This window comes from Mesoplodon bidens (assembly GCF_964165515.1).
Source record: "Mesoplodon bidens genome assembly, chromosome: 13".
NCBI classification, from domain to species: Eukaryota; Metazoa; Chordata; class Mammalia; order Artiodactyla; family Ziphiidae; genus Mesoplodon; species Mesoplodon bidens.
The window spans coordinates 50,375,744-50,388,093 of NC_138169.1; the positions used below are offsets into that span (position 1 = coordinate 50,375,744).

At 50.0% G+C, this 12,350-nt stretch overlaps 1 protein-coding gene across 2 annotated transcripts in view; it reads left to right on the top strand.

Annotated features, from left to right (window-relative positions):
- The window catches only part of MAPRE2 (microtubule associated protein RP/EB family member 2), a 163,424-nt gene extending 151,903 nt beyond the window's left edge, over nucleotides 1–11,521 (top strand). For both annotated transcript variants that reach the window (XM_081251707.1, XM_081251706.1), the window contains 2 exons: nucleotides 1,465–1,623; nucleotides 9,992–11,521. In XM_081251707.1, the coding sequence (XP_081107833.1) occupies nucleotides 1,465–1,623; nucleotides 9,992–10,066 (234 nt within the window). In that variant the 3' untranslated portion in view covers nucleotides 10,067–11,521. The remainder of the gene's footprint in view (nucleotides 1–1,464; nucleotides 1,624–9,991) is intronic.
- Nucleotides 11,522–12,350: the final 829 nt, after the last annotated feature.

Here is a 12,350-nt window from a genome sequence, read left to right on the forward strand (position 1 = left end):
TGTCCAAGCCATAGTATTATCAGAAATAAGAGCTGAAAGTTAGTGACTGAGGGAATTCCCTGGCAGTCCAGTGGTTAAAGACTCCGTGCTTCCACTGCAGTGGGGCATAGGTTCAATCCCTCGTCAGGGAACTAAGATCCTGCAAGCCGCAAGGCGTGGCCAAAAAAAATGATAGCAACTGATCCTCCTTTGCTTTGTAACCAGCTACATGAGGGCATCAGTGAGGTCAACTCTGAGGAAGAACCATATCCTTGAGTCTTACTGGATGGACACAAGTTTGCCAGGTGCACAAGGAGATGGACACTAAATGTGCTGAGTATCTGTTTGAATGAATCAATAACTCCAGACAGATAAATAGCATGTACCAAGGCCCGGAGCTACTAGAAACAGAGAGATTTTCCACTCCAAATGTAATCTTTGGAAATCTGTGAAGGGTGATTTTTCATATACTGAAAGAGAGATTTCTCCTGAGGAGAACCATGAGTGACCTAATTCACCTCCTAAAGATATTCTCTGCATAAATGCTCAAAGGGTTCAGGAAACTTGAGGGGTTCTCCGAGAGCAGGATGGGGGTGATGGTTTGGGCCTGGGTGGAGCTGCTCGGCCTGCAGCCTGGAATTTGAGACCAGATCTGTCTACACTGCCTGTGGTGTTTCTTCAGCCCAGGTGACGGCTCTGCCAGCCTCAATCCTTGCCCTCTTCCCTTCACCAGCGCCATCTCCGTAACCACCGTGAGAAGCTGCAAGGCCCTTGAACCCGCATCAAGGGAGAAAAAAGGGAATGAGGGCCGTTCTGCTGAGGGACTGGAGCTTCCACATCTTCCCGCCTTTCACGTGATGAACTCGAAGCCAGAACTAGAGGAATTAAGACAGATCCACTCAGCCTACTTTTAGTCTCGCCCAGTTTTCCTTGTGCAGCCACACCCCAGTCCCTCAGTAGGAGCATTTGTCTAGTTTGGCTCAGGAACATGTATGAAGGGCTCCAAAGTCGAGGGCGGCTCTCAAGTGGCGTGAAGAAAGGAGGTTCCGCACAGCATGTCTGAAGGGACCACAGTGCCAGCCCCTCCCTCCCTCCCCTCCCCTCCCTCCTCCCGCTCTTGCCTCTCCCCTCCCTGTAGAGGATGGACGAGTTGGGGGAAAGATGTGCCCCAGCCCAGGTTAGTTACCAGGAGAGGAAGGCTGACTCGGCGGAGCCCGGGTGGAACTGTCTCGGGCAGAAGGATCCCCGGGCCTCTGGGTATAAACGGTCGGTTGACAGGAGTGACAAGTGTGCTGTTGAAGCTGGGCATTCGGGCCCAGGCTCAAGCTCCAGCAGCAGCCCCTCGTCTCTCCCCGGACCTGCACGTTGGTTAGTTTTGCACATCTGTCTTTTCATGTTTCACATCTTTATACGCAGGCACAGTTGGTCATTTATTTCTTATGCTGTAGTTTGAGGGTTTTCTTTTCCACCTTCCCTCCCTCACAGGTACATTCGTTAAAACTTGCCCTTGAAGGCGTGGAAAAGGAAAGGGATTTCTACTTCGGAAAGTTGAGAGAGATTGAGCTCCTCTGCCAGGAACACGGGCAGGAAAACGATGACCTCGTGCAGCGACTCATGGAAATCCTCTACGCTTCGGAAGAACACGTGAGTGTGAGCAGAGCCCTGATGCTTGTGTCCCAGAGTGATGCTCTTGGTCAGAGTGCAGTGACGCCGTGCCTTCAGATACTGCCCTGGGGCCTTAGTGAGCCTTGCAGCTCAGCCAGTGCATATGATGTTCCCAGAGGAATAAACACGAGCCTCATGACCCACTGACCCATGCTTATGGGACCTGCATTCATCAATCTGGGAAGAGATGTGCGGATGGTTGCCAGTTTTTGGGGGCAGGGGACCGGGAGACTTCGACTGAGAAAAATAGGCTTACACAGCCAAATCTCAAGTGGTTTTCAGCTCTCTGAGCAAATGAGCAGTAAGAATGTGTGCAAAGATTCTTCACACAGATCAGAATGTGGTTAAAGGAAAAATTAATCTAGATGCTTTTCCCATCCCCAGAGGTCCCACAACTGTTTTTTCCTTCATAGCTGGTTGTCTTGGTTACACTTTGCCAGTACAGAGCAGCATTGTGTGACAGCCCTTTGTGGAAAAATACTTCTGGAAGGCCTCCTCTGTGGAGGCCCTGCCCACCAGGGTCGCTCCCCACGAGTGGATGTGGCTCCGTCCGCGCATGGAAAGCATATGTGAGGAGCAGCGGAGGAACATGAGTCTCAGGAAGCGAGGAGGGGAAGGGGCAGGATAAACGGCAGAGCCCAAGGCAGGTCACCCCAAGTCCGCCCAGACAGGCAGGGAGAGGCCCTGGCGGCCGCAGTGGGAGCCCTGTGGGGCTTCACTTTCATGAGGGCGGCGCGGTGAAAGGCAGGAGAGCACGGGCCGGGGTTGCAGGCATCCTGCTGCCAGGTTGGCGCTGAGGAAGTGTTTGGGTAGGTGTGATCAGGAGGCCTGCAGGTGCCCTGAGGGCTCTGTGGTCAAGTTGCACGTGTGTTGGTATTTCCACGGAACATAGGAAGCCACCAGCAAGTTTACTTTATCTTATTTCAGCCGAATACCAGGCAGTTGTTTACTCCGTGTAAGATTAAAATCCTAGCTCTGAAATTTTCCTAAACTGTAAGAAACCGTCTGGAGTTTGGGGACTCTCCAGCACTTTTTTTGTTTCCCCCAGATATGTATATATTCTTAAACCTCTTTCTCGGTTAGCTCAGACTATAGATCTTGAAGCCCTGGGAATCCACCTGCCCAGGTCCCAGAGATAGCGACGGCTTTACAAAATATCATTCTCAATGTTTTCAGATCTGACGGAAGAAACCAAAGGTTGGTTTGTAGTGTGTATATCTGCACCACCCAAAGTGGCATTTTTATGACGTTCTGTATGTAGAGAGTGCTTTGTCATCTGTCAGGCACTAGACGAATTATGGTTATTCTCTTCACAAGCTTGTTTGAGGCTGAATTCGATGAGGTCTGTGCAGCAGCACCGTGAGCCCGAGTGAACCGTGTTGCTGCCCGTCCGGGACGGCGCCCGCTCGCGGGAGCAAGGCGGCTTGCAGGATGGAATCTCCCTGCTGATTCTAACCTCGAGCCGGATCTTGTCCCAAAGGAGGAGTCCTTGGGAGCACCATCAGGTGAACTCCAAATTAAGGGTTGGCAGGGCCACTGAATTCCTAGCTAATGACAGGTGGGGCTGGCCTTCGGCAAGAGCTCTTGCCTCCTGAGAGTTCAGGGGTGTCTTCCTGGATGACTACACTCAGCTTCTGTTAGACCATTTATATCTCCAACACCCCCAGCACACACACCAGCACCAGCTTACTGCGGCCTGGATTCAGAGAGCCATTCTTGCAGTGTATGGGCAGTTAACGCCCACGCCCCTCAAAGAAGTAATACTTCAAAGCATCATCAGTCGTTAAGACTAATGGGTTTAGGAGGTCCTTTCCTCAAACTCTTGGGATGGGAGATGAGGGGGAAGGCCAGGGGCTTTACATGTATCAGCTCCTTTAATTGTCTGGAGAATCCTATTAGGTAGATATGGGCCCATTAGCCCATTTATAGATGAGAGAAACTAAGGCAGCCCAGAGGTTAAATAACGTTCCCGAGTGAATAAGCAGCATAATTTGCATTTGAACTCAAGTCCTGAGTTCGTGCCCTCCCTTCTCCAAGCCTGAGCCACCTTTTAAATGGGGAACATGATAGTAGTAATAGCTAACCTTGAGCATTTAGCGTGTGCTAGATATTACGTTTATGTTCTATATATATATTTCTCACCACATCCTTATGTGGTGTACTATTACTTATCTCTGCTTTACAGATAAAATTACTTGCTCAATGACCCATCTTTATTTTTTATTTATTTTTTATTTTTTGCGATACGCGGGCCTCTCACTGTTGTGGCCTCTCCCGTTGCGGAGCACAGGCTCCAGATGCGCAGGCTCAGCGGCCATGGCTCACGGGCCCAGCCGCTCCGCGGCATGTGGGATCTTCCTGGACCAGGGCACGAACCTGTGTCCCCTGCATCAGCAGGCGGACTCTCAACCACTGCGCCACCAGGGAAGCCCAATGACCCATCTTAAATAAGCTCCATCACTACCCAGGTTTCTCTAACTCAGAGCCCAGAATCTTAAGGACTATGTTCCCTGCTTCTCAGTATATTGGGTGCCATAGGGAAGGGAAAAAGTAAAGGCGGTACCTCTTGGGGGAAACTGCAGGACAGACTTTGTCTGATTGACAGTATTGAGTTGCATGTGTTCTGTATGTGAAGAAGGGAGTAGTCAAATTCCTACCTGGATTTTCTCCAAATAATTCCCTTCATCTTGTTTTGTTGTTTGACACCTTCAAAAGTATTGTCTTGGCCTCTTTCTCTGGGCAGTCTGTTTAATTCAGCATCTGCCAAGAACCTCCATTTTCTTCTGGCGGGTAGTGTCACTAAACCCACCTTTGTTGTTCTGACTGGCACTGTGCTGATGTCATCAAATAGAGAGAAACGTGGTAGGGAGAAGAGAGAGACAGTGGCATCACTGTTGAGTGTAAGCTAAGGAGTATCCAAAGTCCAGGAAGAGATTTAGAGGCAGTAACCAGGCTACTGGAATCTGGAAGAGAAAACAGACTTAACACAAACTTAACACATGTGGGTTCCCAGTGCAAAATCTTCAAATGCAGTTGCTGCCTTAATTCTTCTCATTCCAGGATAACTTCTAATGCAACTCTGTGTCTGGACAGCTCCAAAAGAAACACATCAGGCTATGCTGAGTTTTCTATAGAGAATAAGCTGGAATATGCCAAGTGTCCTTGTCTAGAATGTGACAAGGCCCATTTTTTTAAACTTCGGTTTCTATAGAGAGAGAAGGCGAAGACTGTCTGCCACGTGCCTGAACGCTGCACGGTATTTTCCATGCTGCACACGTGCACACATGACACTTCTTACAGAGGCGGATGGCGAGACGCTCAGGAGCGGCTGTCCTGCTCTGCTCTCTGCTTCCCTTCCTGGAGGTTCAGGGAACTGTCCTAGACCCCTTAGAGCCGCAAGCGTTTGCCTCCCTCCCTGAGCGTAGCGAGTCCTGATTCTGTGGTAGCCTCCCAGCTTATCCAGGTTCTACCATTGAGGCAGTGAGCCTTTAAAAAGCTTCCACTCTTGCCTAGGAAAGGCATCACTTGGGAAAAAATGTGCTCAGAGGTTGCTGGGCCACTGCACCCACCCACAAGCTCTCGGAGCCTCCTTTTTCCCTTGCTGTGCTTGACCCTGACATTGTGTCCTGTTTTCAGGCCATTCACACACTTCAGTGATAGGTGGACGTGCGGCCACGGGGAGCATGATGTCTGGGAAAAAATGCCGGTATTTTATTCATGATGCCGCTGGTCGGACTTCTGTGCACATCTGAGAGGCAGAGATTTCTGGTTGGTTGCCTCCCTCCTGGAGATGAGAGGGGTGCTGAGGAATCAGAGGCTGCAGTGAGTGCCTGCTCTTCAGTTCACCACAGATGGACCCGACATTGACACTTCAGGTGGAGGCATTCGCTGGAGAGGCCTCCTCCTTCAGTCTTTATTTAGTGATGTCTGGTCTTTGATTCTCGTGAACAAGCAATCCTAGGATAACATGTTTGGAAGATGTAGAAATCCAGATGAGAGTTTTGAGTGTGGAAGTAAACAGAGGCAGTTCAGTTTGCAGTCACAGAAACCTAATGGAAGTTTCCAGAGCAGATGGCCAGCTGGCTGTCCAATGCCTCTCATTATGATTCTCATTATCTTTACTACTTAACTAGGGGCCACAGGTGTCTGGGCTTAACGTCGTTGGTTAGCTGCTGCCCTGTGGATCTGTAGGCTGAGGGTCACCTGCTAATACAGAGACACTTGTTTCCTGAGGTCCTGTCACAGAAGCTACTGTCGAATGACCTAAAGATACAACCCCCCTCAGCCCACATCTTTTTTTTTTTTTTTTTTTTTTTTTTTTGCGGTATGCGGGCCTCTCACCGCCGTGGCCTCTCCCGTTGCGGAGCACAGGCCCCGGACGCGCAGGCCCAGCGGCCATGGCTCACGGGCCCAGCCGCTCCGCGGCACATGGGATCCCCCCAGACCGGGGCACGAACCCGCATCCCCCGCATCGGCAGGCGGACCCCCAACCACTGCGCCACCAGGGAGGCCCAGCCCACATCTTTTGAATTCAGCCTGCGTTTCTGTCACTGGACGCAGCATTGGGTTTATAGAAAACAGACATAGCCCCTGTCTTAGAAGACCTCACAGTCCCCTTGAGACAGACAGGGACACCAGTAACTGGAATTTGTCAGGTTGTGATAAACGCAGTAATAGAGACATAAATAAACTTGTGTGGGGAGCACATAAAGACAGCCTGGAGGGACAGGCAAGGACTTCACAGAGAAGATGACATTTGTGTTGGACGTGGAAAGATGATTAGGAATGTCAGCAGTTACAGAGGTAAGACGGGGGAGTATTTTTTCAGCAGAGGAAAGGGCAGGAACAAAGCAGAGGAAAGAACAGCCGGACTTGCTGGTGTGAGTGGTGGTAGATGAGCCTGTCGTGCGCCACCTCCTACATCTGGGAAGGTGGGAGCCATGCCCCTCCCCCACCCCCCGCAGCCCAGCTTCTTGACAGCCCTCCCCCTCCCCCCTCCTTTGTCCCCGCTCTCCTCCCACAGTAGCCGAGAGCATTCTTCAGTACTGTCTTCCTGCTTGCTTCTCCTTCTCATGATTATTATAAGAATAAGGAACTCCAAAGCGGCACTCACAGCTGTGAGTGGATTGATATGCAAATATTAGACTTAATTAAGTAGGTGGCGCCCCAGTGCTTTAGTCACAAGTTAGGCCTAGGTTTCGCCTGGCCTCCTCCTCACCTGTGCGTCTAAGTTCTTCAGTCTTGCGTGGGGCAGAAGAGAAAGATCCTTTTGGTGTGTGAGTGCCTCCACAGCACTGTGGGCGGGGAGTTCCCGGTGGTGATGTGCAACAGCTGCCTCAGAGTTACAGATGCGTCCTGCCAGACTTTCAGAGCACCTTAATTCGAACCCCAAGCATTAGCAATCCATTGGGAACCCAGGACGTTTGTTCTTTATAGCCGCGGTACCCAATAAGAGTGCTCTGGGGTCCGCAGTTCCTGCAGATGAGATGCATGACCTCACAGCGGTGCACCGTGAATGAGGGAGCTGCCCTTGGCCAGCTGGAGACAAGGGCACCGCACCCACCCCCTGGCTCATCAAGTATGGAAAGGAGGCCCAAGGGGGAGCCTTATCTATTGCGCTTCTCGTCCCGCAGCTGGTTTGACGGGCCCACAGTTACTTGAATCCAAATCTTCCGACTTTCAGTCCTGAATTAAATCCATTATCCCACAGTTAACTCGCAGTCCGTGATGTGAGCAAATAAGATTTTCTGTAAAATGTCAAACAGATCCTCATTTCTGACAATCTTCCTCCCATCAGCAGCCTAACACTCACAAAAACAATTATGTGCGAAAAGTGCACTTCAGACCAGCTGAAGTCTGGGCAATATGATATGGAAGGCACCACACTGGCATTAAAAAGTTAGGATGACGACTACAACAACATCTCTACCCCTTAAGGGACTCAGAGGCTCAGAGCCTGGCTGAAGAGGCAGCCGTGGAGCCAGCCAGTGGGGACACAGGAGCACGCGCCCATACACACACAGGGCTGCAGTGTGCAACCTGATGGAAGCATGAATCAAGGATGTAAAGCTCAGAGGAGTGATCCGTTCTGGGGTGAAGGCAGTGAGAAGGGCGTGGGGAGGAGCGTGCGGCAGAGCAGACACCTTGGAGTTCCTGGTCCACCGTTCCTGGTCAATTCTCATGAGCGTGAGTTTCCTTCTTTGCCCCTGGACTAGAGGGAGGCCGGTGGCTCTTCCTCGCTTGTTCTATCCCAGCAAGAGGTGCTCTCCTGCTCCCAGGAGGACACCTCTGTCCCCGAGGCACTAACTGAGCCGAGAGGACCACCCTCACGTGTGCTGAGCGGTGGGCAAAGAGGCTTGTGGAGGACGCTGCAGGGCCGGCCCGGGGACAAGCTGGCAGAGCCTGGAGCAAAGCGGGGCTTGGGGCTCTGAGGTCAAAGGACATCGTGGTTGAGGAATTAAGGAGCGAGGTGTCCCGAAGGACAGCAGGATGTGGGCAGAGAGAGTAGGATTTGGGCCTTCACATTTCAGAGGAGGAGCAGTTTTAGGTATGATGACGGGTGTGGTCATGGGGCGAGCTAATATTTATTAAATTAAATAATGTGCTTCTTGAAGACACCAAGCCAGTAAGGGACGGTGCTAGATTTGAGCCCAAGTCTTCAATACGATGTCATTTTCTACTCTTGTCATAGAAAAGACTATTTTTTTAAAAAATTATTTTTACTTTTAGAACATATTCCAATGAGTTACCAAGAAAAAAGAATCACAGCTCACACTTAATATTATGTGCCAAACACTGTTCTAGGCACTTCACCTATTTTAACTCAGAGTTCTCTGTTGAATTCAGTGACTCCATTGATTCATTGATCAATGACACTCATTGAAAACTCTGTTAAATGGGCATTTTTGTCCTATCCCCCACTTGTACAGATGAGAAAACTGAGGCACAGAACAGTTAAGTCACCCAGCTTGTAAATAATGGATCTGGGAGATGAACTCCAGTTCCATGCTTATAATCTTGACATTATGCTGCCTCTCAGAAGATAAGTGGCACATGACCTTGGCTGATAGTCTGGGTCATCTGTTCTTGCACCCTCTCTGATGTCTTCTTCCTGACACACATGCATTGAGTTGTACAGTAAGCAAGGTCTGACACAGATGGATGAGGCCCTATCCCGACTTCAGTATCCTCAGGATCCAGTGGATGAGGCCACAAGGTTCAAGACAAACAAGATTACAAGTCAAAAGTTTTAAGGCCAAGGAAGAAGCAAAATGCAGGAGGAGGGAGAGAATCCTGGCTCAGGGATCGGGGGAAATGATCCTGCTGTATTTGAGTTGGATCTTGACGGGTGTGTCCTTGGCTAAAGGGAATATGGGCCAGACAGGAAGGGAGTGTGCAAAGTGCAAACGAACACAAGCACGTCTGTACATCCCAACGTACGCTCCCGACTGCATCGCAAAACCACTGTGCATTCTGGAGGGAGCAGTCGGCCCTATTGATTAGCTACATTCCCTCTGCTTGGGTAGTAAAGAGCTAATTATTCTTCGTGAGATTAAAAAAAAAGAAGAATTGGCAGATATAGCTGACCAAGGTTTATGTTCCCTGGAGTTTTGTGTTCGTGATGTGCTTCCCTGGGTTATATGCAACTGAGTAAATAGGTCATTTGAAGCCAAGTAGAGGAACACTTCAACCATCAGAAAGTAAGCAAAAAAAGTCCTCACATACCCAAAATAGATGTCCCGAAGTCCCTGAGCACAAGCTCCTGATCTCCCCTGTTGGAGACGCCGTCTGGCTGGGGGCAACCCAGAACCATAGTTATCGGCCTTTCCTTACCTAACCACTCTAACGAGCTGCTTCTCCGCATCAGATGAGTAACAGATTATAACAAGGAGTCTGCTTCAAGCAGACATGCTACCAGGTGAGGAGGAGGACAGCAGGGCAGGAAACAGGAAGCCATGGGACACACTGCAGGGGCCTGGGGCCCTGTGCTGTGTCACAGCAGGCTCACTCGTGGTTATCGTGACGCTCTTGAGTCCTTGCATCTGGTTTACTGTCGTACAGCGGGTGGGAAAGTATGTCGTATGTTCTGTGATGACGTCCTTCCAAAACGGTCAGAAGGAAAACGTGGTGCCTAAAGCCTGCTGGCCGCGCTCCAGATGGGCCGTTCCTTGATAGGGCGGGAAGGTGAAGGCATCCCTGTGTGTGCCTGGGCTCCTGGGAGCAGGGAGGCACTCGCGTGGCAAAAGCCGTGGCGATGCCGTGCTGTGCAGCGATGGTGGGGCTGGGGACGCTTCAGGGCTGCCGGCAGTGAACTGCTTCAGCTGAAACCTCTCCCCCTGCCCCACAGGAGGGCCACCCAGAGGAGCCGGAAGCAGAGGAACAAGTCCACGAACAGCAGCCCCAGCAGCAGGAAGAGTACTGAACCGTCTCGGCAGCTCTCCACACTTCCATTCTGGTGGGAACTTTTCTTCTGGAGAATTGGAACACCTGTGGCCTCAAGCTCATCAGAAACCAGTTGTTCCCAGCCTGCTGTTCCATCACTGCGCCGGCACCCATGCCAGCCACCGCGCTCGGTTCCCATTTCCTTCGCCAAGACACACTAGCTGCGGCCGTGGGCAGCCTCCCCAAGACATCACGGGGTCACATACCTTCAACTTCACCACTTGGCTGCTTGAGATTGGTTCTGCTCTTTGCATTTCTTTCCAGAACAACTGTCCCCACCCCCACCCCTCCCTTTTTATCCTGGTGTGAAACAATGGTAATTTGATATATGGTATTTATACTGGCATTTCTCAACCCAGTGTCACTAGATGTCACACACATTTGTGGTGCTTTGATGTTTGCAAGTCTAACCTCTGAACATAAATTTGGTCAAATAATAAATTGGAACAAAGGGAAAGAGATACTTGATATGAAAGCCATATGACAGTGACTTATTTCACGGGGAAAAACACCGAGTCAGTTTCTCCCTCTACTCACAAACAAAAGGGAAAAAAAAAAAAGGAATCAAAACTAGGACTTCAGGGCCCAGCAGTGTTCAGACATCAGCATGTTAGACAACCACACAGTATGTTGTTAGTTTTGAAAGACATTCACTCGAGGAAAACACCATCTCGACTTGGCCCTCTAACTGCTTGCCCTTTCCCTCGCCTCCCCCCACCCAGATTCTCATGCTCTTTTCTTTCTCAGGGTCCTCTTTGGTGGGGAGCCACTCTCCTCAAAAGCTGTCATCAGTTGTCTGCAGTCAGCGGGGGTCTGCATGGGCACAGGTCCTCCTGCCTCCTCCTGTGGGTTTCAGCCCAAATCCTCTCATCCACACTAGGGGATTCCTACTAAAGAATGACTGCAGGGTGTGCAGCCCCGGGCGGCTGGGTCCGGCATCATGCTGCACACTTGCTGGAAGGCTGGGAGTGAAGACCTTATGAATAGGAGCGTAAGCCCAAGGGAGAATCCTGGTTCTGAAGTCTGGTGTTGACACTGGAATGACAGCATAGGAAAATCTGACTCCCAACGCCTTCTGGAATAAAGAATTCCCCCTCTTCAATACTATGGCCCTCCTTGTCATTGACCTTCGCTAAATCGTGGCAATTCATAAACAGAGGAAACATTAATGATTAAAAGCATTCCTTATTTTTTTTTAACTAATATTTGCACATTTTCTTAGTATCTTTCCAAATCTTTGCCTCTTCCCCACCCCGCCCTTTGACAGATGGTTTCCCTTCCTGGATCATTCATTTCACTCGGTTTCTGACTTTAGATTTTCTTTTACTTGTTATTTGACTTAGCAGGTGCAACAAAAACAGCAAACAAGTGTGCCCACCCCACTTTCCTCTTAATTGAAAAGCTTAAAATAAATTTCTGAATTACGTATCATAAAGCTTTGACATTTCTTTATTAACTGATGAAATACTAATTCTAAATTCTAGCATTGAAGCTTTCCACCAAAAGAAGTCTTCTCAAAATAAACCTTTTGTGGCAGAGTGGTATTTATTGAGTAACATGTGAAAAAGATTGCTTGTATTTTTGAGGTTATTACAGGACACTGTGCAGAACTGGACAGATGTTTCATGGGGTTTGGTTTCCCTTTCTTCTCTCTCCTGCTTGCTCTGCGCTACAGCGGCAGCTCGTTTCTCTCAGGCTGGAATACGGCCTGGCTCTCGGCGGTGACATCCTCCCACACCTGGTCGCAGGGAGTGGTCGTGCTATACGCAGCATCGTGCTTAACAGTGTGTCGTCCCCCCCCTCCCTCCCCCCCCCACCAAGCCTGTTGCACTCACTGAGTTTCCTTCTTTCTAAACAGCTCTTGTAAAGAGGCACAATAAATGATTCCATGCAGGTGACCCTTCAGTGGTTCCTGGGCAGTTCTTTGCTTGCCTTGGACATGTCAGTAATACCCAGTGCCAGGTGGATCAGGAACCACACTCCCATCATGTGGATGCACATGATTACTGGGTAACGTGCATAAGCCTCACCAGTGACACTCAGCCTCTCTGTTCCTCCCCAAATCCCCAACTTTCTCAGCTACAAACATACTGGCCATATATCTGGCAAAGACAACTTTCGCCAGTCATCCTACTTCCTTCTCCTTCCCGGAGTCTTGGGGCAGACCATTTATTTAGAGAGGAGCTATATACTTCTCTTTCTGTCAACATCTGAAACGTCTTCCATTGCCCTGCATCGCATGGGACATCACTGATGCTTCGGGG